Genomic DNA, 25,404 nt, shown 5'->3' with positions numbered 1-25,404 from the left:
CGTCCTTGGAGCAGAAATCATGGAGTGTACAGAGAAGATAAGGTGAAGGTAAGTTGGAGTTACAGGCTGTGGTTCCAGAAACGTCTATTCCTGTGTCGGTTTGTCCTTGTCTAAGGAAAGAACTGGGCCTCAGACCCACATTTGCCTCCACTATCCTTCTAGCATGAGGGCGTGATTCTGTCTGTAAGAGTTATCCTTCTTGTCAGGTGGTGGTGGGGATACAACTTTAACCCCAGTACTTCAGAGGCAGAGGGGCAGAGGGACAGAGGGGCAGAGGGGCAGAGGTAGGTGGATCTCTGTGTTTGAGGCCAGTCGGTCTACAGAGCGAGTTTCAGAGCAGCCAGGGCTACACGGAGAAATCCTGTCCTTAAAAAAATTAAAAAAAAAAAAAAAAGTACGCTTCTCTTTGTAAAAGATCAAGTAACATGGTATATTGTTAACTAGTAGCTATACTACTAGTTAAGTTGGTTAACTCAACTAGTAGTATAACTAAGGCAAACTTTTCTGTGCAGGTAGTTTTTAAAAAGTGACATTCATGCATGCTCTCTTGAGTTAGTAGATATGAAAAGAGACTTATTCAATCTGTGTTGGGGATCAATATGTATATAATTTTCTTTTTAAAAAAATTTTTATTAGGTATTTTCCTCATTTACATTTCCAATGCTATCCCAAAAGTCCCCCATACCCCCCCCCCACTCCCCTACCCACCCATTCCTACCTCCCGGCCCTGGCATTCCCCTGCACTGAGGCACATAAAGTTTGCACGACCAATGCGCCTCTCTTTTCACTGATGGCCGGCTAGGCCATCTTCTGCTACATATGCAGCTAGAGACATGAGCTTCGGGGGGTACTGGTCATGTAGCTCTTTTTGAAAAGTTTTAAAACTATTTTTAGTACTGAAAATATTTAAAAGTAGATTACTATGTAAAGAATGGCTAACTCATTTATCACTCCCACTGTTGGAGCTGCAGTTTGGTACTGATTTTAAAAGTCATTGTAGTTGACAGTGAAGAAAAATGAGATTAAGATCCCTGATTGGGCAACACTCTATTTATTTTTATTCTTTAAAACAGCCATTAGGAATTTAAAAGCCACTACACTTAATTACTTTTTCCCTCACCCTGGGAGAGCTGAAATCCATTAAGCAATAAAGCAAGCTAAAGGGGGAAATGAAAGACGGCTGCAGGTAGGTTTTCCTGCATGTGAGATTGAGCACCTTGGGCACCGATAGAAAGCCAGGAAGCAGCTATTTCTGGATCAGGTTGTCCAGAGGAACTTCTTCATCTTCATTATTGGAAGGATGGATGGACCCATGTTCAAGGAGGAAAATGTTTTTACAAGGATTTGTGGGACATTTTAATAGATGCTTCTGCCACAGTGTCCTGCCATTTTTTGGGGGGGGGGGTATTTATTTATTTCAATTTAATGTGTTCAGACCTCCAGTGGTCATTTAAAATGAGTTCATTTAGATTCCTACCCTGGGCCCAGGATTTGAAAATATATCTTGTCAGTAGACACTATTTAGGATAACTTGCCTCTAAACTCTGGTGGTATTAAAAAGAAACTGTTGTGGGCACGGGGAATTGGAAACTAGAAGAGTAAGTGAGATTATATTTTTAGCATTCTTCTTTCAAAAAACTCAGGTTACAGAATTTTTTAAATAGTGTTCTACTGAGGCATATAGAATCATTTAGTTGTTTTGATATTGGATTAGTTATTATTTTTTTTTTTAAAGAAAGATATTAGTCACAGAGAGCCATGTTTCAAATTGTTCCTTTCTTGGGACAGAGGGCAAAAGAGGATGTGCTGCAGAAGGAGGTGAGGGTGAAAATTCTGAAGGACAGCATCAAGCTGGTGGCTGCCAAGGTGCCCTCTGGTGGCCAGGAGTTGACGTCGGAGTTCAATGAGGTGCTGGAGAGCTACCAGCTTCTCTGCAATAGAATTCGAGGGAAGTGCCACACACTGGAGGTAAGAGCTTGTTTGCCCCAGGGGTACCACCCTGAGATCCCAGCTCTGCTGTGCGGATTTCCCTGTCTTATTAAAGAAAAGAAGAAGAAGAAAGAAAGGCCATTAGTTTGTCAAACATTGGATTATAAAAGTAATTTTTATGGACAAGTAGATAAAAAATACAGAGATTTTTGTTTGTTTTGTTTTAAAAGGAGACCAAGATCTGCCTGCATTTCTCAGGAGGTTCAATAGCGGTAATTGATCCCGGCAGGTTTTGGGTGCTCACTAGTGTTCTCAGGTTAGAGATGAGCCAGAGAGTCCCCTTTAATCCCCAACTTCCCAACTGTCTTGTAAGAATCCAGACAGCTCTCTTTTACCTGGCTGACTGTTATTTTATTTTTATTTTGAGAAGTGTCTAATGTTTACTGGAGGGGAAAAAGAACTTCAGTATGTAGGGATTTCATTGCATTTTTAGGTAGAGAATCTCACTGCCTATCAGACTGAAGACCTAGATTATTCTCTGGGATTATTTTAATGAAGTGCTTTCTCATCTTCATGGCTAAAAAAAAACTGGTCAAAAGTTTTAAGAAGCGGTTTGAGTTATTCAAATTTAAATGAAACACACCCTACAATAAGCAATGACATTCCAGTGAGTTCTGATAATGCCGAGGGAAGTTTTAAACTAAGTTTACTCATTGTACTTCTTGTAAGATCTGAGCAGATCTTTCAGCCTGCTTCTTGCAAGATTAATGAGAGAAGGGGACTAGAAATCTTTCTTCTTTTGCTCTGAACCAAGAGTCAGCGAATTATGGTAGAGGCTTCAGGTGTAAATAGTGTAGTTTGAGCTAGGCAATGGTGTTCTATGCCTTTAATCCTAGCACTCGGAAGGGAGAAGCATCTCTGAGCCCAAGGCCAGCCTGGCCTACACCCGAATTCTGGAACAGCCAGGGCTACATAGAGAAACCCTGCCCTGAAAAAAAAAAAGTTGCTTTTTTTTTGGGGGGGGTGGTGTTGGTTTGGTTAAGAGTGTTATTTCTAAAGGATTGAACATGGTGTAAACACCCATATACCAACACCAAAGATGAAGCTGTGACAATCTATGGATGTCACCCCTAAAGTCTGAAATACCTTCTCTGTGCCTCTCGAGAAATACCGGCTGACCCCTGTTCTGGCGAGCAGAGCTGATGTGGGGTATGGATGGGACTGTGCCCTAACTTGGCAGAGAAGACAGATGCAGGGGATTTTGTGCAGAGCTCTAATCTTAGCAGTCAAATAAGATCCTCTCTTGGAGCAAGAAGGCTCTAGATGCATGCCTTCCGGGGCTTCTCTCCTACCTCGGAACGCTGAGTAGGGAGAACACAGCAGTACTTGGCTCCTGTTTTGGTAAGATGGGCCCATCCTCTTATGTGTCTATCCTTACTCACTTGGAAAGAAGTCCAGATGGCGACAGAGACATCTGCTCCCATCAGTCATCTAGGAATTGGAACTGGGTATGTCCTAGGAGATTTAAGTTTCTATAAAAAAATCCTGAATGGTTTTTACCTTTTGCTCTTTCTGGGGGTGTTGTTGTTGTTGTTGGTGGTGGTGGTGGTGGTGGTGGTGGTACTGGGGATTGGACCTACGGCCTTTGTCTGTCAGGCAAGTACAGGCTGTAGCCACTGAGCTAAATCTCCAGCTCTATCATTTTCTTTAAAACAAACAAACAACATTTATTTCTCTGCTGTTTTTTTCCCCTATTAATTATTCAGGGTTTTTTTTTTGTTGTTGTTGTTTTTTTTAACATTTAGCCAGGTCCTTGGAATTCATTTTACTGGAAACCGAGGCAGCTTCTTTTCCATTTTTCCTTCTCCCTCCATCTTAATTGCTCCTAGTTTATTGAAGATTTAGTTTTGCCTCATTTATTTGATATTCTAGCTTCGCTGGTTTCTGGATTCCTGTATATTACTCACTGAAATGGAGTTCTTATTGATCGAAGGGATGACGTATGGTTATGGCTTCTCTTCCGTGTTAATTTTGCCTTCACATTTGTTAGGAGGTCTGGTCTTGCTGGGTGGAGCTGCTTCACTATCTGGACCTGGAGACCACGTGGTTGAACACCTTGGAGGAGCGCGTGAGGAGCACGGAGGCCCTGCCTGAGAGGGCAGAAGCTGTTCATGAAGCTCTGGAGGTTGGCACTTGATGTCTGAGCCACAGTTATTTTCACTGTGATGTGGAAAGATGTGCTGTCTGTCTGTCTGTCTGTCTGTCCGTCCGTCCATCCATCCATCCATCCATCCATCCATCCATCCATCCATCTGTGCATACAATAGGATGTGTGTTGAGGTCAGAGCACAATTTGTAAAAGTTATTTTCCCCCTTGCAACATAGATCCCAGGGATCAAATCCAGGTCGTTAGGGTTTGTGGCAAGCTCCTTTTGACCCACTGAGCCATCTCACCAGCCCCTGGGAACTCTTTATAATCGGTTTTGTAAGGCAGGAGCTACATGAGTGCATGTTAGACACAGCGATAGTCACTAGTAGGGTCCAGTTCTTTTCACCATTCTCTGAACAAACCCTGTTTTGTTTCTTTGCACTTATGACTATGGTGCGAACCATGCTTCAGGTGGCTTCTAGCTCATCATCCTTAGATGTAAAAAGTTAAAGCAGGCTGCTATGTGCGTTCGTGAAGGCAGGGGCTCCCACTGTGGGGCTGGATGGTAAGGCTGGGCTTCAGGCTTCTGGGGCCAAGAAATATCCTGCAGGTTTCCTCGTTCTGCAGTTTCGAGCCCAGGAGTACACACGATACTGTGGTAATTACTTCAGAAACGAATTACAGTGTAACCAAAGAGGTTTCACTTGTACAGGAGTAGCAGGGAAATTTGGGGATCCGATGAACAGCAGGATGGGAAGTCAGAGAGCTATTCCCAGGGGGTGGGGGTGAATGGGGCTCCATTCCTGAAGATGGATGCTGTGCAGGGAGAGAATTGTCACTTCTCAAACACAGCAGAGTAGAGGATGCATAGACAGCATGGAAACCACTAGATGCTCATTGAACAAACAGCAAACATGCTTTCCTCATAGGGCATAAATATACATTCTAGAAATCCAGACAATGGAGAAAAGGAAAAGAAGGCTCCATGATAAACACTTTAATACATTCTGTGTTCCTTCTCTTCTCTCTTCTCTCTTCTCTCTTCTTTCTTCTCTCTTCTCTCTCCCTCCCTCCCTTTCTTTCTTTCAGGTTTATATATATTATATATAATATATATTATATATATAAGAGTACACTGTTGCTTTCTTCAGACACCAGAAGAAAGCATCAGATCCCACTACAGATGGTTGTGAGCCGCCATGTGGTTGCTGGAATTTGAACTCAGGACCCTCGGAAGAACAGTCAGTGCTCTTACCCGCTGAGCCATCTCTCCAGCCCCCTGTATTTTTTCTTTATTATCAGCATTCCTTTTGTGCATGTATACTGCAGGGCAGTAAATGCAGTCAAAGGGCTCACAGTCCTAAGAGCTTTGGAAAGAGTTTGGAGCCTTAGGGTTTGTTTTGTTTTGTTTTGTTTTTTTGTTTTTTAATTGATTCTCGTTTGTCAAATCGAACTTCATGGCTTTCAAATTTCCCATCTGTAGAATGGGAGTAGTATTTCATGCGTAAGGTTAGTTGGACTTGTGTCTATAAAACTGTATACATAGAAATACTTAGTGTATTTCTGTATCATGAGGTAGAAAAATGGATCTCTAATTTTACCAATGTAGTTAATAAATAACATGAGATAATTCTATTTGTAGAGTACAGTTTTGTATGTCACACTGAGAGTTTCTCATAAAATTAATAATTATTCAAATTATTTTATGCAATTATATCATATGTTCTTGAAGTTTTTATTTAAAGTTTTGTGATTTTGTTAATCTATAGTGGATAATTTTGTGAATTATTATTTCCTTAATATTTGTCATTACTTGTTTCTTAAATAGATTTCTAGAAAGTGGAATTAATATTTGGCTTAAAATGGCATTTTGCAGATCTTGATCCATTTAGACCCATTGAATGTATTTTTTTTTCCCTGCCCAACTGCAGTCTCTTGAGTCTGTTTTGCGCCATCCAGCGGATAATCGCACCCAGATTCGGGAACTTGGGCAGACTCTGATTGATGGTGGAATCCTGGATGACATAATCAGCGAGAAGCTGGAGGCTTTTAACAGCCGCTACGAAGAGCTGAGTCACTTGGTGAGAACCAGACATGCCCAGTGTGATTAGGTAGTTACTGCCACAAGCTAACTCTGAGAGTTCTCTCTCTTATTCGGAGCTTCCGTGCTGGTTACACTTGGTAATATATAAATTGGTGCCCATTTGATAATCCTTTGGTGTGGTGGGAGTTAAAGTAGGCAGGCAATGTTAATGGGAGCCTAAGGGCTTTGAAATAAGTATAAGAGGAATATACCTAATATTTGTAGGTCAGATGCAGCTTGATTAAGCAAACAAACAAACAAACAAACAAACAAAAGACAAACAAACATCCAAATTGCCAGGACAAGGCATGGTGGTATATGCCTTTAATCCAAAAACTTAAGAGGCAGAGGCAGGAAGATCGCTGAGCTTGAGGCCAGAATAGTCTGCATAGGGAGTCTTAAGCCAGGTGAAGTTACATAGTAAGGTATTGTTTCAACAACCCAATCCCAAGCCAAGCCAAATGAAGCCAAGCCAAAAATGAAACCAAACCAAACTTTGTCAGATACTGGATGTAGCCCAGTGGTAAAGCACTTGCGTTGTACACACAAAGCTATGTGTTAAGTTCCCAGTTACCCTCTATCTCCAACACCTCTTTGAGATTTATTTTTATTTGTGAATTATGCAGTTTTCTGTAAGAATAGTATTACAGCTATGTCTAAGAATAATAATGTCTATATGTATGTTCTAAGAACCATTAGGGCCTTCAGAATTTGACGTTAACTGTTATGAAAGCTACATCACTCAGCTCATGCTCAGATTATATCTCAACATGCATATACATATCAGTGATAAGAGAAGGGGCCTTGTTCTTTTGTAAGAAGGTTGAGTTGATCATTAGATAGCTATACCAGATTACCAAGTAACAACTGTTGAGATCTAGACTAAAAATATCATTGAGCTTAATCCAAAGATGTGTGGCAATTAGTGGTTTGACTCACTGTGCAACTGTTAGAACTTATTCTCAATTTTAGAAAAAAAATTAGGTATTTATTCACTTGATAGACATTCTTACTATGTCTTATTTTTTTTTGTTAGGCATTGGAGATTCTTAAAATTGCTTTATATTTCTAGTAAAATAAAAATAATTAGAAATTACAAATTTTACTAGGTTTAAGACATTTTGTATATATGAGTGTCTGCATAGATGTTTATGTCCCATATATGTGTCTCATGGTCATGTTGTCCAGAAGGGGGTATCTGACCCCCTATAGCTGGAGCACAGATAGTTGTGAGCCACCGTGGTGGGAACCAAACCCTCATTATCTACTAGGGCAACAAGTACCCTTAGCCACTGAGCCAGTTGCCTAAAATACACATTTTTATTCTATTTTATATGTCCTATGGGGGAATCTTTTTGTACTTGTATTTTGTCATAGTATAGATTAATAGAAGTAAAAATGAGAGATTCAGGGGCTGGAGAGATGGCTCAGCAGATAAAACCACTGGATGCTCTCCTTGGATCAATTCCTAGCACCCACATGGTGGCTCTCAACTGTCTTTAACTCCTGTCCCAGGGGATCTGACACCCTCACATAGACATACAGGTAGTCATATTACCAATGTACATAAAATGAAATAAATAAATAATTTTTTTAAAATGAGAGGTTCAGCTGCTGTGTCCATGAGATACTAGAAGAACATTTGCACTCTTATTATTGATGGTTATTAATTATTTATAAGAAGAGCTACAGTCTTGAACCAGTACTTTATTATAATCTGCATGGCCAGAAGGCACATTCAGCTATTTATATTTGTGCTGAGCAGTTACAAAGGAAATGTCTCCTCTGTGCAGGCGGAGAGCAAACAGATTTCTTTGGAGAAGCAACTCCAGGTCCTCCGTGAAACTGACCACATGCTTCAGGTGCTGAAGGAGAGCCTGGGGGAGCTGGACAAACAGCTTACCACATACCTGACGGACAGGATCGATGCCTTCCAACTGCCACAGGAAGCTCAGGTATTGCTGCAAAGCCGAGAACCTTTGTATCCTGAGAAAGGGCAGCTGTATGTAGCCTGGTCCTCACTGGCAGAGTCAGGAGGACAAGCACCTTGTATGGAACAGCCTTTGGGTGGGGACTGTTCTTGTTCCTTGTGTGAGAACTTGACACATTTTCTCCTTACCATTTTATGCATATGGGTGTCTGGCTTACATGTGCATATGTGCACTGTGCTCGTGCCTACTGCCTGTGGATGCCAGAAGACAGCAGTGGGGCCCCTGGAACAGGAGTTAGACTGTTGTAAACCACCCTGTGGGGACTGGGAAAGGAACCTAGATCCTTTGGAAGAGCAGCTGGTGCTCTTAACAGCTGAGCCATCTCTCCAGCTCCTTTCACACAGTTGATATGTTAGAAAATAGATTTCTTTCTTTCTTTCTTTCTTTCTTTCTTTCTTTCTTTCTTTCTTTCTTTCTTTCTCTCTCTCTCTCTCTCTCTCTCTCTCTCTCTCTCTCTCTCTCTCTCTCTCTTTCTTTCTATACAGTTCAGGCAGTTTATTCTGTATACATCAGATGTGAACATTAATGATGACATGCAAAGACCTTAGCATGTGCATGGCACACAGTGGTGTACTGTGCAACAGTTTGTTATTATCATATATCCCACAAGCTTATTAATGTGTATTAGATATAGGATCATATACTATACAACTAACTTGAACGTCTGTATTATTATTTCTTCCTGTACGTGGTTGTTGTATAAAGACATACTGCTGTATTCAAACTGTTGTTATATAAAAACATACATGTTGTATAAAGGCATACTGTAACTCATGCTTGTCTGGGACTTACTATGTAGCCAAGGGCGGCCTTAAACTCAGCCATCCTCCTGCTTCAGACTCCAGAGTGCTAAGGATTACAAGCATGGGCCATTACCCAGGGCTTCTTTGTATACTTTAAAAACACACCTTCTCCCGTTTTTTATCTTCTTGGTAGAAGATCCAAGCAGAAATCTCAGCCCATGAGCTCACCCTGGAGGAGCTGAGGAAGAATGTGCGCTCCCAGCCCCCGACGTCCCCTGAGGGCAGGGCCACCAGAGGAGGAAGTCAGATGGACATGCTACAGGTAAGGACCAGGCTTCCCTTTGCTTTTTATGTATGGTGGGTATAGAAAAGAAAGACAGAAAGACTTGAGGACTTTGGTGCCTTCGCTCTGTACTATGATTCAAACATGGGATGGGAGCGGAGTATTAAAGGCTCATGGCGCCTCCTGGCAGCAGGAACAGGGTGTTAGCTGGGTAACGAAACCATGAGCTTTAAGAGTTGGCTGGGAAGAGGGAATGAGTTCAGGCCAGCAGTTGGCTTTGTGTAGCCCATTCTCTGATCTCAGAGGCTCATGTCTGGGCACTCAGGGCCTCAGTAGGTGGAAGGAAATGAGCTTCCACTCTTAATGTGGTGGAAGGCATCTGAGGTCTAGGTCATGAAAAAGTGAGTAAATGAATGGACTTTCTCATCCAGAGACACCATCTGTCGCCAGATCTAGTTTGGAGACTGAAATTCTGAGTACTGCTCACACATGACACCGAGCAGTGGTTCTGAACCTGTGGGGCGTGACTCTTTTGGGGGTCGCATATCAGATGTCCTCTGTATCAGATAATATATTATGATTCATAACAGTCACTGAATTAGTTATGAAGTAGCAGTGAAATAGTTTTATGGTTGGGGGGGTGGTCACCACAATGTGGGGAACTGTGTTAAAGGGAACATTAGGAAGGCTAAGAACTACTGCTTTACGTGACCATCCTAATTCCTCTGGGGTTTCCTGGGTTGGCCTTTTTTTTTTTTTTGAAAAGTCTTTCGGCATTATGTATTATAGTAATATCTAGTGAGAGCGAAAGTGAGTGAGTGGCTTATTCTTATTTCTGCAAACAGAGGAAACTTCGAGAGGTCTCCACCAAATTCCAGCTTTTCCAGAAGCCCGCGAATTTCGAGCAGCGGATGCTGGACTGCAAGCGTGTGTTGGAGGGAGTGAAGGCTGAGCTTCATGTCCTCGATGTGAGGGATGTGGACCCTGACGTCATCCAGGCCCACTTGGACAAGTGCATGGTGAGCCTGAGGTCCAGCAGGCAGCTCACACGGCCAGAGCTGCTCTGACGGTTTAGTATAGAGCATCCCTTCTTATTCTTTAGTTCAGGGTGTGAAGATGATGGAGACTGTGTCAGAACAACAAGAACTGTGGCTCTCCCAGAAAAAAAAATAGACAGTATAAGAGAAATAGGGGAGTATGAAAGCAACAGGTATGGTCTGTACAGATAAAGGAAGCAGATTGCACATAAATAACATGGATTTAAAAAGAAAGAAATGCATAAACTACAGCATGAATTGGGAAAGACCTCTCTGCAGGATGCAACTGATAAATGAAACTTTCCACAATAAATTTGAAGTACCTCTAATATTTGGGATATTATAGAGTTAAAAAAATGTTTTGCTAGGAAAATGACATTCAAGTCAAAGTTTAAACTTCAGATGGGCAGAAATGAATGACAAATAAGACCTTACTGTTTCATTGTTTGTAGTTAGTTTAATAGAGAGGTTTACAAATTCTATTTGTTTTTTATTTTTTAAACAATTGCTCTATCTGCATGTATGCCTGCATGTCAGAAGATCCCATTTCAGATGGTTGTGAGCCACCATGTGGTTGCTGGGAATTGAGCTCAGGGCCTCTGGAAGAGCAGACAGTGCTCTTAACCACTGAACCATCTCTCCAGCCCTAATAGAGTTTTAAATGATGTTGCCGGGAGGACCTGAACTTAGCCTTATTGTGCCCGGTGCTCTTCTTAGAGGGGCCTGGGAGGAGATATTGGTAGGACTGTCGTTTCCATGGTTTGTTTCTTACGTGGTTGGAATAGTGCACAGGTAGGAGACGTTTGAATCACATGAAAGTGTTGTAAGCCTCTGTTTGCTCATTGGGACAGAGTGGCAGATGTCACTGTATTTGACATCACAGATACTGGCTTTGTATCCTTGAAGTGTTTTGAGTTGGATGCTCATGTATGGATAAGCTGCCTAGATAGAGTTTGGGTGTTCAAGGTGACAAGGATGAAGGCAGTTTGGAATTTGACCTGTTGAACTCCAATTTCATAGTCCTATCCATTTTGACACTTTAAAGTATTAAGTGTATTTCAGAATATAAATTATACTCATTATGGTACATTTGTCTTCTCTGAGAAATAGAAACAAATACATGTTAGGAATTCCACATTCTTTCCAGCACAGATTGCCAGAGGCAACTGTCTTCCAGTCACCGGTGTTAGGATTAAAGAATATTCATTCGGTGCCATGAGTTGAACCAAGGATCTTGTGCATAGTAAGCCCATGTTCTCTCACTAAGGAGTCTAGCATCCCTACAGTGTGATTCCACACAGAGACATTCCAGTTTGCATCCTGTAACTTCCCAACGTTTTTGAAGGAAACATGGTTACAATGAGCCCTTATCCAGGATTTCTACTGACATTTAATACGCACGTCTTGTTTTATATTTAAACACGCGCAAACTCTATTAGTTTATTATCTGATTTGAAGAAGCATTACAATCCTGACTTCACTTAATTCAACCTTCAAACTACATTCAAGACAGACAGTGTGCCCTTTCATATCCGGGATGAGGTATTATCTGTCCAGCCCCAGAAGCTGTGCTCTGAAATGATGCCAGTCGGGGAATTTTCTGTTAACAATGGAATTTTTTTTTCTCTCTTCTAAAGAAACTATATAAAACGTTGAGTGAAGTCAAACTTGAAGTTGAGACTGTCATCAAAACGGGGAGGCACATTGTCCAGAAGCAGCAGACGGACAACCCGAAAAGCATGGATGACCAGCTTACATCTCTGAAAGTCCTCTACAATGACCTGGGCGCACAGGTGGGGCGCTTCTCTCTCTCTTCTCTCTCTATTTATCTGTCACCCCCACTCCCAACATTTATCAAATTTAATCTTTACTTGTACATCAGTAGTATAATCGTTATTAGTTATATAAATATTTTTAGACTACTTAATACAGGATAATATTTATATTTTCCATGGCCATTGGCATAAGTTATTCTAAGGAAACTCAACAAGGTAATAGTTTCTGCATAAACTTTGGTTTTGGATATCTAAATTGAGTAGGTATGCTATCATGTCAGGATCTAGGAAATACTTGGTGGTAGGTAGTCTACCGAGACTAAGAGCGTCCGTTTTATACTTTAATGAGTGAGTGTTAAGAGTTGGTAGGCCATTTTCTGTGGCTGAATCCCATACAAAAACTGTCCTCTGACTTTGAGGGTTTGCCCTGAAATTTAGAGTCCAAAGAATACGTGAAAGCAAAACCTGGCCATACTGAAAAACTGGTTTAGATAGTGTTTTCTCTGTTTGTTTTGAGGCAGGGTCTCTCTTCTATGTAGCTTTGGCTGCCCTGGAACTTGCTGTGTAGACCAGGCTGGTCACTAATTCACAGAGGTCCACCTGCCTCTGCCTCCCTAGTGCTAGAATTAAAGGTGTGCACCATGAGGCCCAGCTTAGGCAGTTGTTTAATTCTTCCACGCTGAATTAATGTTAGGCTCAGCCTTGGCATAGGGAAACTTTCTGAGGAAGTGCTGCATAAAGTGAGCTCTGATGGATGGATAGATCGATGAGAGTAACCGTGGTGAATCAGGGAGCAGCTTGTGTAAAGGCCCTGAGGCAGGAGGAGGCAGAAAGAACTATGTGTTTGTGCGTGCAGGCGTGAGGGTATGGGGTTAGAGGGATAAGGATGCCTGGCTCTGTCATTTTACCTGGAGCTTGGCTGGGATGTACATGGCGCTACATTAGTCTGGTGGAGGAGGAGAGGGAGAGATAAGGCATGACGTTTTTTATGTTTTAGGTTTGCTTCCTCGGATGGCGGTGGTGCCATCACTGGAACATTGGGGCGATAGCGGGAAAGATAGAGAGGCATGCAGAAACCATATGCTTCTTTGTGATGTGTTGACAATCTAACTCTGTTTGAGATGTCAGGTACTTACACACACGCTCAAATGGTTTCCAACTTGTGTGTCGCAACCCCTTCAGGGTTGAATGTCCCTTTCACAGGGGTCACCTAAGACTGTTGGAAAACACAGGTATTTTATGTTGCGATTTATAACAGTAGCAAAATTACAGGTATGAAATAGCAATGAAAATAATTTTGTGATTGGGAGCTGCCACACATGAGAACTCTCTTTAAGGGACACAGTGATAGGAAGGTTGAGAACAATTGTACTGAGGTCTGGAGAAGACATCTGGGCTGATCGGGTGGAGTCAGTCATCTCCATGGAAGTGGGAAAGTTTTCAGGGTTGAAGAAATTAGCTAGGGAGAGGATATGATGAGGAAAAATGAGGCCACTGAGCAAGTGTTACGGACTAGCAAAGCAAACTTTAAAATAAGAAGATAACCAGGTGTCATAGGTGTACGGCAGGGACGAGCTCTGGGAAACCAGGAGGGTAGTATGTATTTCAAAGATGAGTTCGGTCATTGGCTCTGTGAATATTGTGTTCACTTAAAAATGTCCTTTGCATCTGTTGCCTTGCAAGGGATGTGTGAGAAGTCAGGCATAGCACCACACTCTAAGAAGTCGCTTTGATCATATGGTAAAAGTAGACAGTGGATATTTAGGGAAGTTGGTGTGTGTGTGTGTGTGTGTGTGAAAGAGAGAGAGAGAGACAGAGAGAGAGAGAGAGAGAGAGAGAGAGAGAGAGAGAGAGAAATGAGATGAGAGTGTTTAAAATGTTTACCAAGAAGGAATGGTTCTGTAGCTAAAAGGGAAGGGATGAGCAGTCAGGTAAAGCCTTACATCTTCCTATTGTCCCTTGCAGATGCCCTTAGCCCACATTGATGAGGTTGAGAAAAAGTGTGCATCCTTACAAGCTGAGCTTGGATGCTTTTCTTCCTGATGCAGAAATCTTTGTGAGCATTAAGTTTGGTGGTACTTGTGGAGCTGCTCGGGCATGTCAGAGTCAGAGAAGCATTCTGTAATTCAAGTGTTTACTATTTATTTTTTTAAAGATTTATTTATTTATTTTATGCATATGAGTACACCATTGTTCTCTTCAGACACACCAGAAGAGGGCATCAGATCCTATTACAGATGGTTTTGAGCCACCATGTGGTTGCTGGGAATTGAACTCAGGACCTCTGGAAGAGCAGTCGGTGCTCTTAACCACTAAGCCATCTTTCCAGACCCAAGTGTATACTATTTAAAGTCTGTGTTCTGGTGCTATTGTTTTGTTTTGTTGTTTTTTGTTTTTGTTTTTCCAGACAGGGTTTCTCTGTATAGTGGTGGCTGTCCTGGATCTTACTCTGTAGACCAGGCTGGGTTCTGGTGCTATTAATTGAGTGTTATGGATTCAGTTGAACCACACTGTGTCTTTCTCATTGTGTCCTTGACCTCCTTGTTTATTCTGTCTCACAGTGTCCTTGGTCCCCTTGTTTATCTTTGACTCACTCACCATGTCCTTGACCCCCTTGTTTAGGTGACAGAAGGGAAGCAGGACCTGGAAAGAGCCTCACAGCTGTCCAGGAAGATGAAGAAGGAGGCTGCCATCCTCTCTGAATGGCTCTCTGCAACAGAGGCAGAACTAGTGCAGAAATCCACATCAGAAGGTGTGATTGGTGACCTGGACACAGAAATCTCCTGGGCTAAAGTGAGTTTTAGTTGGGTTGGACATGTCCCATCAGTGGCATTTGCTTTTGACAGTCTGGTTGGACACTGCCTCTATTTCGTATTAATTGTAACCTCTGCTCTTCTCTGTTACTTTCTTTCCCTCTTCTGTGATCTGGGAAGAACATTTTGAATACACCTTGTTTCAGAGAAGGTTTCTCTCTGTAACCTGGGCTGCCATGCATTCATTGAATATCACATGCTGGCCATAAATCTGCAGAGCTTCTCTTCCTTAGCTTCTCCAGTGCTGGGGTCACCATCGTGTGCAACTATGCTCAGCTAAAACCAGGCATTTTAACAGTACTTTTGTGTGTGTATGTGTGTGTGTGCATGTATGCACAAGTGTGTCAGTGTGAGTATAAATGTGTGCATGTGTGTTTGTGAATGAGTGTATATGAATGTGTGTGAGTGTTCACATGTGTATTTGTGAGTGTGTGGGAGATTCGGTGTGATTGTATGTGAATTTGTGTGTGTTGTGTGTGTGTGTGTGTATGTATGTATGTGTATAGGCCTGTGGTTGATGTCATATGTCCTTCTCAGTTGCTTTCTCTGGGTCAAACTCTCATTCTGAACATGAAACTTACTGTTTTGGCTAGACTTGCCAGCAAACTCCTGTCTCTGTTTTCCCAGTGCTAGAATTCTACTCTTGTTTCTGACTTTTACAGCAGTGTGCAGGATCAGAACTCAGGTCTTCATTATTCAGCAAGCACTTTACCAACTGAGCTGCCTCCACAGCCCCGATAAAACACTTCATTTCCCTTCCAAAAGTGCTGAATTCCTAGGAGTCATCAGGGCCTTTCTTACATTATGCTTAGGTAGTACCTGAAGATGTTATATTAACAGTTAGCCACCTTAGCTGGGTGTGGTGGTACACGTCTTTAATTCCAGAACTTCGGAGGCAGAGGCAAGTAGACCTCAGAGTGTTCAAGAGTTCCAGGATAGCCAGGGCTATGTAGAGAGACCCGTCTCAAAAAAGAAAAGAAAAGAAACAACAGAAAAAAATTAACCACCTTGAAAGTTCATGACATTTTCTCCCAGTATTCATTCCATATTTATATTTATATTTATATTTATATTTATATTTATATTTATATTTATATTTATATTTATATTTATATTTGTATCTCTCTTTCTCTCTCTTTTATCTATCTCTTGCTACATAGCTATCACTACCTTTATCCCTCTATCTATCTATCTATCTATCTATCTATCTATCTATCTCTCTATTGCAAAATAACTGATGCAGAAATCATAGTCACATAATGTAAAGCAAAACCCACATAGTTTCCTTTAGCCTTCTAGCTATTTGGAATAATTCCTACTTAGGAATTAACATATAGCGTCTTGTTTCTGAGCTGGACACAGGACTGAATGGAGGCCTTCTTTTTCCTCAGTTTCTTCTGTATGAAAGGCACAGGCATGCTTGAGAACCTTCGCAGGATCCACTGGCTACAGAAACTTGGACTACCCAGAGTCTCTCGCTTCCTGTGACCTCTGTGAGAAGGGACTCGGGCTGAATGACATAACTCCCACTCGCCTGAACGCTCAGTGGCGGGGACACTTGGGAGAAAGTCAAGCTGTTGCTCTGGGAAGAATATTCCAGTTTCTAAGACAGTTCATGGAAAGGAACTCATGCTCTGTGTGTGGGGGATAAGGAGCAGAGAGAGGGATGTGGAAGGAAAAGGAACTTGAAGGTCACTAGTGTATTCTGACTGACTGAAAAAGAAAAGAAGCCAAGTTGAGTTTGTTAACTCTGATCTTTCTTTAGTATGCTGAAAGCAATTCTTCTCTTCCCTTGGGCAATTCCAGGCTCCTTCCCCTGCTCTAGTCCCTCCCCTGCTCTCGTCCCTCCCTGTGCCATCATTCCTCTTCTTTTGAGACTGGGTTTCACCATGTAGTTCAGAGTGGTCTTGAACTCTTGATGCCTCGGCATCCTGATGGTGAGGATTTCAGGCCAGTGCCATCAGGGCCTGGACACTCCTTATTAACTCTACAACTTTCACTGTTTCACAGAGATCACAAACTCTCCTTGGCTTTCTGAGTTGCTAAAGTCACAGTTTATGTATAGGACCTAAAATAAAGTCAAACAGAAGCTAACTGTGAGCTTGGCAGTTTGTCTTTTCCTCTGCTTTTCTAGTGTATGTTAGACAAGCCTACTCCTAGGGTTGTTTTTTTTTTTTTTATTGCCCAATTCTTCCACTCACAGCTGTTTACCACCCTCCATTTTCATTATTATGCACAGTTCTATGAACAACATTCCTATGGCTGATTTTCAGCATACATTTATAATTGCTTCCTGAATGTGTTTTAGTAGCTGGAAAATCTAAGGCCAAAGAATACACCCATTTTAAATCTCATGTGTGCTTCAAGTCTGTGCCATAGACAGCGCATTACAAGCACCACATATGCATCAATTCCTCCCTGGATTTTGAAAATACATTCGACAATGGTGTACAAACACTGTCTCTGACTATTCAGTTAGAACCTCTTCCATGGCTTATAGACCATCGGTAGCCCCTTTTTGAAGAATATTTTTCCTGTAGTTTTGACCATTTTTAAATATCCAGATTAAACTGCTAATTTCGATTTCTTCATCAGACTTATTAATGCTTGCTGTGTTGTGTAGTATTTAAAAAATTCCTTTCTTTGTCATTGTGGTTCACTTCCTGTCCTTTTTTTTTTTTTTTTAACCCACACTTAAGTATGATTTTAAAGAACAGAATAATCAGTTCCTTGTTACTGCTGCCTTCCGTTTCAGAAGGGCTGCCGTGACCCTGAGCTTCTGTAGAATTTCTTCATGATCTTGTGTAGTCTCATCCCTTCAACTTTAATGTTTAATCCTTAGAGGTTAATTTGCTCTCTATTAGGAGAGAGGCTCTGAACTTCTCCCCAAAGAACAAACGGATGCTCCCAGGTTTGTCGGTCTGATCTCTGAGTTCTTCTCTAGTCTAACACAGTAGTTAATATATCATTGTTGTTTTCTGTTGTACAGTTCTGGTCTTCTACCCTCCCCCAGTTCCCAAACTGCTGAGTGATGTCATTCGGTTAGCTATTTTAATTCTCAGTAGAGGGTCCTTCTCTTTATGATTCTCTTCGTGGCTTATGTACTTTTATAGTAATAGTCCCCAAATTTGTAAAATAACTTTTGTGTGAATTTACTTTAAAGCTAGACTTGTTAGATGAGAACTTTTGTATTTTGCCTTTTGTTTCTGTGGGGGCTGGAGATTAATCCCAGGTCCTGGCCCATGCCATGCGAGTGCCCTGCCAGCCTTGTTAAATCATTTATAAATAAATAAAACAAATATTGGTTGTTATTGTTGTGTATATACATGTCTGTGTGTGTGCACATGTATGTGATAGAATGTATGAGTGAGGCTCACTTGTGCCAGGACATAAATGTGAAGGTCACAGAATAACTTTTAGAACTTGGTCTTCTCTTTCCATATTTATGTGCTTTCCAGGAATGGAACTTGGGTTTTCAGACTTGAACAGCAAATGCCTTTGCCTGCTGAGCCATTATGCTGGCCTCTAGGTATAGCCCAGGCTGGCCTCTAGGTGCAGCCCAGGCTGGCCTCACCCTGGTGATTCTCTTGCTTCAGCTTCTTTAGCACATCCTACTAGCATGTACCACCACGACAGGCTTCAGGCCTTATTAAAATGCTATGTCTCACTCTCCTGACCTTTCAGCTCTTTTACTTTTCCTCATAATATCTTAATTTTTTCCTGTATAAACATTGTGTGTATATGTGTGGGTATATATACGTGTGTGTGTATATGAATAATGCATCTATTTTATATTATTTTGTTTTATTACCATATAAATGTGCATTTTCTTTTTTTTTACTAATTGCTTTTATATGTGTGCATATATAATATATAGGTGATATTGAGTTGTATATATTAATATTTGATGATCCTTTTTTCTGGTCTCATAAGTTCCATTTTTTTGTTAACTATCATTTTTTGAAGATAGACTATAAATAGTGGTAAGCTTGTGAAATATATAACCTTGAGTTCCCAACTAATTGTTTTACAGATCTGACATAGTTAGGGTGGCATCTAGGAAGCAGCCAGCACTTTCCCCTCAGTGGGGTGGGAGGAACGTTGATGTGGAGCATAGCCACCCACCTTTTCTTTTTCTATTAGCTTATTTATTTATTTACTTTATATCCTGATTGTAGCCCCCCCCCCAACCCCTTCTCTTATTCCCCTACCCTTTTCCTCTGAGAAGGAGGAGGCTCCCTTCTGGGTACTAACATACTGGGGCACTGCAGGACTAGGCACATCCTCTCCCACTGAGGCCAGGCAAGGCTGCCCAGTTAGGGGAACAGGATCCATAGGAGGCAACAGAGTCAGGGATAGCCCCGGCTCTCGTTGTTATGAGACCCACATGAAGATCAGGCTGTACATCTGCTACATACATGCAGGTACCCAGGTCTAGGCCATGTATGCTCTTTGGTGATTGCCCACCTTTTCAATGATGCGTTTTTTAGATTTAAAACCATTAACGATTTAGAAGACATTTTAGTTTCATAAATTAAATATTATATGCAATATTTAAATGCAGAATTTAAGTGGTGTTTTTATTTGTGAATGTAAGTGGGAAATTTATTCCATACATTCAATATTATTTTAAACACTTTTTACCATAAAACCCACCAGACTTGTGTATGTATTATTTAAACTTAATTACTTGTCTGTAGTTGTTATTTTTTATGGTTCTTCCAGCCAATTTTAGTCAGTTACTACAGAACCACTGAAGGAGTGCAGGAAGTCTGAACTACACAGAGTTCATTTGTAATAGACTTTTCCTCTCATTTTGGGGAAGAAGAGTAAGAGCAGGAAATACCCGACTGCCTTTCAAATGCGTCTCTAAATGTCATGACCAAGGCAGTGTTTCAGCCTTGACTCCCTTGTGGGTTTGCCATTTGTACCCATTCAGAAATGTGATTTTCAGCAGTGTTCACATAAGAACTTGAATTCCTTGAAGTGATTTCTTTAAACGTTGATTTAAGAACCTGTACCACGGGGAGGTGGCTCAGTGGCTAAGAGCACTTGCTGCTCTTGCAGAAGACCCGGCTTTCATTTTGAGGACCCAATCTCAGAGTGTAGCTTTAGGTCTGGAACATCTGGTGGTCCTCAAGGGCACACGCACACCTCCATCCTCAAGGGCATACACATACACACATGCACACCTAAATGAACTCACACACGTATACTTAAGTAAACAGAAATCTGAAAAGTATGTTTTGAAAAAGGAGGAGCAACAGTTGAGGAGTAAGGTGACCATGGGTGTTTCCATATGTCATTTCAGGATAGTTTGCATTTTCAGCATGATTTGAATTTCTGTGAATGTGCACTTTCCTGGTGAACCTTCACTTGTGTGTGAGTCCCGGGGCCATTTTCCCTCCTGGAGTGTTCCCACTGCATGGCATGAAGCTGATGTTCACAGCTTCTGTTTTCCTGGTTCTCCTTTGTTTTACTTAAGCTGTATTTCCCATCTGAATTTCTTTCTTTATTTTCATTTTTAATATTTAACATTAGTATCATCACTCACGTCTCAGGACATGTGTAATATTTCTTTTTTTTAATTAAATATTTTCTTCATTTACATTTCAAATGCTATTCCTAAAGTCCCTTATACCCTCCCCCACCCTGCTCCACAACCCATCCACTCCTGCTTCCTGGCCCTGGCGTTACCCTGTACTGGGGCATATGATCTTTACAAGACCAAGGGCCTCTCCTCCCATTGATGGCCGACTAGGCCATCCTCTGCTACATATGCAGCTAGAAACACAGCTCTGGGGGTTACTGGTTAGTTCATATTGTTGTTCCTCCTATAAGGTTGCAGACACCTTCAGCTCCTTGGATACTTTCTCTAGCTCCTCCATTGAGGGTCCTGTGTTCCATTCAATAGATGACTGTGAGCATCTACTTCTGTATTTGCCAGGCACTGGCATAGCCTCACAAGAGACAGCTATATCAGGGTCCCTTCAGCAAAATCTTGCTGGCATATGCAGTAGTGTCTTGGTTTGGTGGCTGTTTATGTGATGGATCCCCAGGTGGGGTAGTGTCCTTACATCTCAGCTCAAAACTTTGTCTCTGTAACTCCCTCCATGGGCATTTTGTTCCCCATTCTAAGGAGGAATGAAGTATCCACACTGGTCTTCTCAGCTATTAAAAACAATAAATTTATGAAATTCTTAGGCAAATGGATAGATCTGGAGGATATCATCCTGAGTGAGATAACCCTATCACAAAAGAACTCACATGATATGCACTCACTGATAAGTGGATATTAGCCCAGAAGCTTAGAATACCCAAGATACAATTTGAAAAACACATGAAACTCGAGAAGGAAGGCCCATCTGAATTTCTTATGTCTTTTCAGATTCACTTACTTAACCATTTCAGTTTTTTTATGGTTTGAGAGTTGCAATGTGTCAGAGAGTTGAGTTTTATAAACCTTTAAGGCATTGCAAGTTATCTAGAAACCATTGACTCGTTATTGCTGGAAAAAAAAAAGCTAAAGAACAAACCACAATACCTAAGGTTAGGTAAATGTTAGTGTGTTCTGAAAGTCAAGTGCGTTTTTTCTTTTAGAATATTCTCAAGGATCTGGAAAAGAGGAAAGTTGACTTAAATGGCATTACAGAGAGTAGTGCTGCCCTTCAGCACCTGGTCTTGGGCAGTGAGTCTGTTCTGGAAGAGAACCTCTGTGTGCTCAATGCTGGATGGAGCCGAGTGCGGACGTGGACCGAAGATTGGTGCAACACCTTGCTGGTAAGATGCAGAACACGCCGGCCATTGGGGATGTCTTCTCTAAGTAGCTGCATTGGAAAGCATGCGGCCCTCATGAGAGCGCTGTGTGTCTGCTTTGCTTCGCTGTGCTTTAGGTTGATTATTTTATTTTTCTATTGAAAAGGTTCCAAAAGGAAGAATTTATAGTACCTCTTATAAAAGTAAAATATTCATGCCAAACAGAGGGGCCATGTTACTTAATATTTTAGTAAACGTAGTTTTGTTTTAATGATAAGAGTATTTACTAGTATAATCATAATATATAATTTACACATACATATGTACATGTATGTATAAATGTATACTTATATACACACAGTCTTCACAGTGTCTTAGTTATATACTAGCACAGATAAAGGGTTATCCCAGACATTGCTGCCTGTAAAATTCTTGACTACTACCTCAGTGAAGTTACTTACAAACTCTATTCTTTCTTTTTCTCATCTACAAAATGGGCGTTATTATAATTTCTACCTTGTATGATTTTATAATAATTAAATGACAAAATGTGTAGTGGTATTATATAACAATATGTTAAACACCCTATTATTTTCTTTTAATTATAACCATTCCACTTTCATCGTGTTTCCTGGCCACGTCTACCAATGATTAACATATGGCAGCCCCAATCTCTGAAGTGAGAGTTATAATTTATAAGTTATTACTTTATTCTAATACATCAGATAGGACTTTAACTCAGTTAATTCCCCAGTAATGGATAGGCATAGATATAAGAATGAGTGATCTGTTTGGGATTTTTTTTTTTTCAAATCAGTTAGGATATACAGGGCAGAGAAGCTCATGTGCTTAGGTCTTGATTGATCAGAGGTTTATATTCTAGTCCATGACACATTACTCTTATAACTTTATGCAAATTCTGTAATGTAATACATCACCACATACCAATGTAGAGAGAAAAGCATAGCTAAAGCTGGCCATGGTGATACATACCTGTAATCCCAGAATTTAAGAGACCAAAACAAGAGTCTCTAATGATAAAGATCAATCTACATAGCAAGGCTCTGTCTCAAAAACACCAAAAAACAACCCCCCCCAAACCCAATACCCCGTCTCCCCTCAAAATAGTCACACCTGGTAGCACAGGCTTGTAAACCTGCTACTTGGATGACTGAGGCAGGAGGATCACAACTTGAAGATCTTCTTGGGCTATATAGTAAATTTAAGGATAGCCTAAACAATTTAAAATAAAAAGAAAGAAGAGGCCTGGGGTTATATTCAGTTGCGCAGTGTATGAGGCCCTATGCTCAGTCTGCAGAACTGTAAAGCAGTCGCCCCTCCCTCCAAAATAACCCCAAACCAAAGCAAACCAAGTGAAAGTATGTAGCAAACTTAGTTCTTTGTTGACACGATTGTGTGACATGCAGCGTGCTCTTTGATGGCCTCTTCAATCTCTACTAAGATTGCCATCTTACTATTTCATTTAAAGCTCATTAGCACCATCTTACTCCTTTGCAGAACCATCAAAACCAGCTGGAGCTATTTGATGGACACGTCGCTCACATCAGTACCTGGCTCTACCAAGCAGAAGCTCTGCTGGATGAGATCGAAAAGAAACCAGCGAGTAAACAGGAAGAAATTGTGAAGGTAGTCAGCCTCATGAGTCCCGCAGGCTAATTTGCTGTTCTCTTGTGCCGTGTGCTGTCAGCAGCGTGCATGGTGTTCTTAAGCAGTTTGCTTTTCGGTGGGAGAAACCAAGATGGCCATGGGTTTCTACGACCACCACATCCTCTGGTGCTGAGAGTCTTCCTAGCAATCTCAGATGTTTATTTCGAATGCCTTTAATTCATAGTAAGCATCTTGTGTGCTTGGAATAATATTCTTCTCTCTCCCTCCCTCCCTCCCTCCCTCCCTCCCTCCTTCCCTCCCTCCCTCCCTCCCTTCTTCCTCCCTCCCTTCTTCCCTCCTTCCTTTTACTCTCAGCGTTTACTGTCTGAATTGGATGATGCCAGCCTCCAGGTTGAGAATGTTCAGGAACAAGCCATCATCTTGGTGAATGCTCGTGGAAGCACCAGCAGGGAACTCGTGGAACCAAAACTAGCCGAGCTGAGCAGGAACTTTGAAAAGGTGTCCCAGCACATAAAGAGTGCCCAAGTGAGTGCTTGCATTTGTATAGGATGCCATTTCTCCCCATGGTTTATGTATAAATGGTAGATCATTTTGTTCAAGCCTATTAATTTTTAAATGAATTTTAATAACTGTTTGGCAAAGCAACTGCTGTTACTTATGTGTGATTGTTGATATAAGAAAATATTGTTTAGTAAATAACTCACCCAGGACAGGCTTCAGAGCTAGTGACAGTCGGGATGGAAAGAGAATAGAAATAAATCATTTCCCAACTGACACATGATTATCAATTCCTGATCTTAAATGCATCCCTTTAATGTATGTATTTATAGAAAATACATGTGTGTGTATGTGTTTATAGACAATACATGTGTGTGTATGTGTTTATATGTTGACAGATTTAAATGTGATAAGTTATAGACTCACAGTTTGTAGTTCACGGGGAAACTTTCTGAATTTACTAATTTGAAAACGCTTTATCAAAAGAAGGGTCATAAATAACAGCTATCATTACTAAATGGTGTCTATGCTACTATGTTATTATTTTTTCAGCTCCCCCTGTATCTTTCCCATTCCCCCCCCCCCGTCATTCTTTATTTTAAGAGAGGAGCAGGAGAAAAGCTTTACTGTAGAGTTCTCAAGGCCTAGCACAGATGGAGCTTTAGTAAATGTGAGATGGAAACGATGCAAGCATTTTCTCAGCTCAGAGGGAGAGCGGTGGACCTGAGATGCCCATGCTGAGGGATCGCAGGATGCTGAGTGTTTAATATAATCTCATCTGTGCACATCTGGTGGCACTTTAAAGAATTAGTTAATTGAACCTCTTGGCAGTTATCTATTGAAATAACAAAGAGAAAAGATCGTTTGTTTTATATGTGTGCAGGAAGTAAGTTTTATCTAACTTTGTTTTAACTTAAAATATCTGGTATAGTGGGATACACTTTTTTCTATGCCCCAGCATATAATTATTCACGACTTAAAACAATACAGTCAGACCTTCCTTGAGCATTTGTCTTCTTTAATCTTGGCTTTGTTTCCTTACTGTATGACTTAATTCCATTTTATTTGTTTAAATAGATTCATCGGAGTTTTTTTTTGTTTTTTGTTTTTGTTTGCTTTTTGTTTTTTGAGACAGGGTTTCTCTGTATAGCCCTGGCTGTCCTGGAACTCACTTTGTAGACCAGGCTGGCCTCGAACTCAGAAATCCGCCTGCCTCTGCCTCCCGAGTGCTGGGATTAAAGGTGTGCGCCACCACGCCCGGCTCATGGGAGGTTTTTTAAAGTACGGGGCTAAGAGAAATAATAAAGAAAATTAGCATTGTCCTTCAAATGACCTTTGCAAACCATTCTGTTGCTTAACAATTTTTACTCACTGATGCATGATTCCAAAATATAAAAAAAATTATAGCATTCTGTACATGCTCCCTTGAAATGGATTTTAATAGTAATGTTCTATGGGCTGTTATAATTTGCTAGGTTAACTTTATGAATATTGGGCACTTGGGAATGTTGTCTTTGTTAAAATCATCTTATTTGTATCTGCTGGCTCATCTCTTACTATTCTGCTGGTATCGGATTTTAGAATCCATTGAATTTTTGCAGAGGGTGTGGAGGGCTGTTCCAAACACTTTCAGCAGGGGCTAGTGGAAAATCTGTGCAGGTTAAGAAGTGAGAATGCTACCTTCTTCATAGATGCTGGATGTTTTCTTCATTTATTTT

General features: G+C 41.0%; 1 protein-coding gene across 9 annotated transcripts in view; it reads left to right on the top strand.

Annotated features, from left to right (window-relative positions):
- Utrn (utrophin) overlaps positions 1–25,404 on the top strand; it is a 489,906-nt gene that overhangs the window by 178,616 nt on the left and 285,886 nt on the right. For all 9 annotated transcript variants that reach the window (XM_085842639.1, XM_085842635.1, XM_085842637.1 and 6 more), the window contains 11 exons: positions 1,789–1,968; positions 3,980–4,114; positions 6,010–6,159; positions 7,955–8,116; positions 9,089–9,217; positions 10,024–10,197; positions 11,853–12,008; positions 14,613–14,783; positions 21,404–21,583; positions 23,078–23,206; positions 23,543–23,713. In XM_085842639.1, the coding sequence (XP_085698765.1) occupies positions 1,789–1,968; positions 3,980–4,114; positions 6,010–6,159; positions 7,955–8,116; positions 9,089–9,217; positions 10,024–10,197; positions 11,853–12,008; positions 14,613–14,783; positions 21,404–21,583; positions 23,078–23,206; positions 23,543–23,713 (1,737 nt within the window). The remainder of the gene's footprint in view (positions 1–1,788; positions 1,969–3,979; positions 4,115–6,009; positions 6,160–7,954; positions 8,117–9,088; positions 9,218–10,023; positions 10,198–11,852; positions 12,009–14,612; positions 14,784–21,403; positions 21,584–23,077; positions 23,207–23,542; positions 23,714–25,404) is intronic.

Source organism: Mus caroli, unplaced genomic scaffold (assembly GCF_978045245.1).
Source record: "Mus caroli unplaced genomic scaffold, Mus_caroli_1 scaffold_9, whole genome shotgun sequence".
NCBI lineage: Eukaryota > Metazoa > Chordata > Mammalia > Rodentia > Muridae > Mus > Mus caroli.
This window is presented reverse-complemented; position numbering and strand designations above follow the sequence as displayed.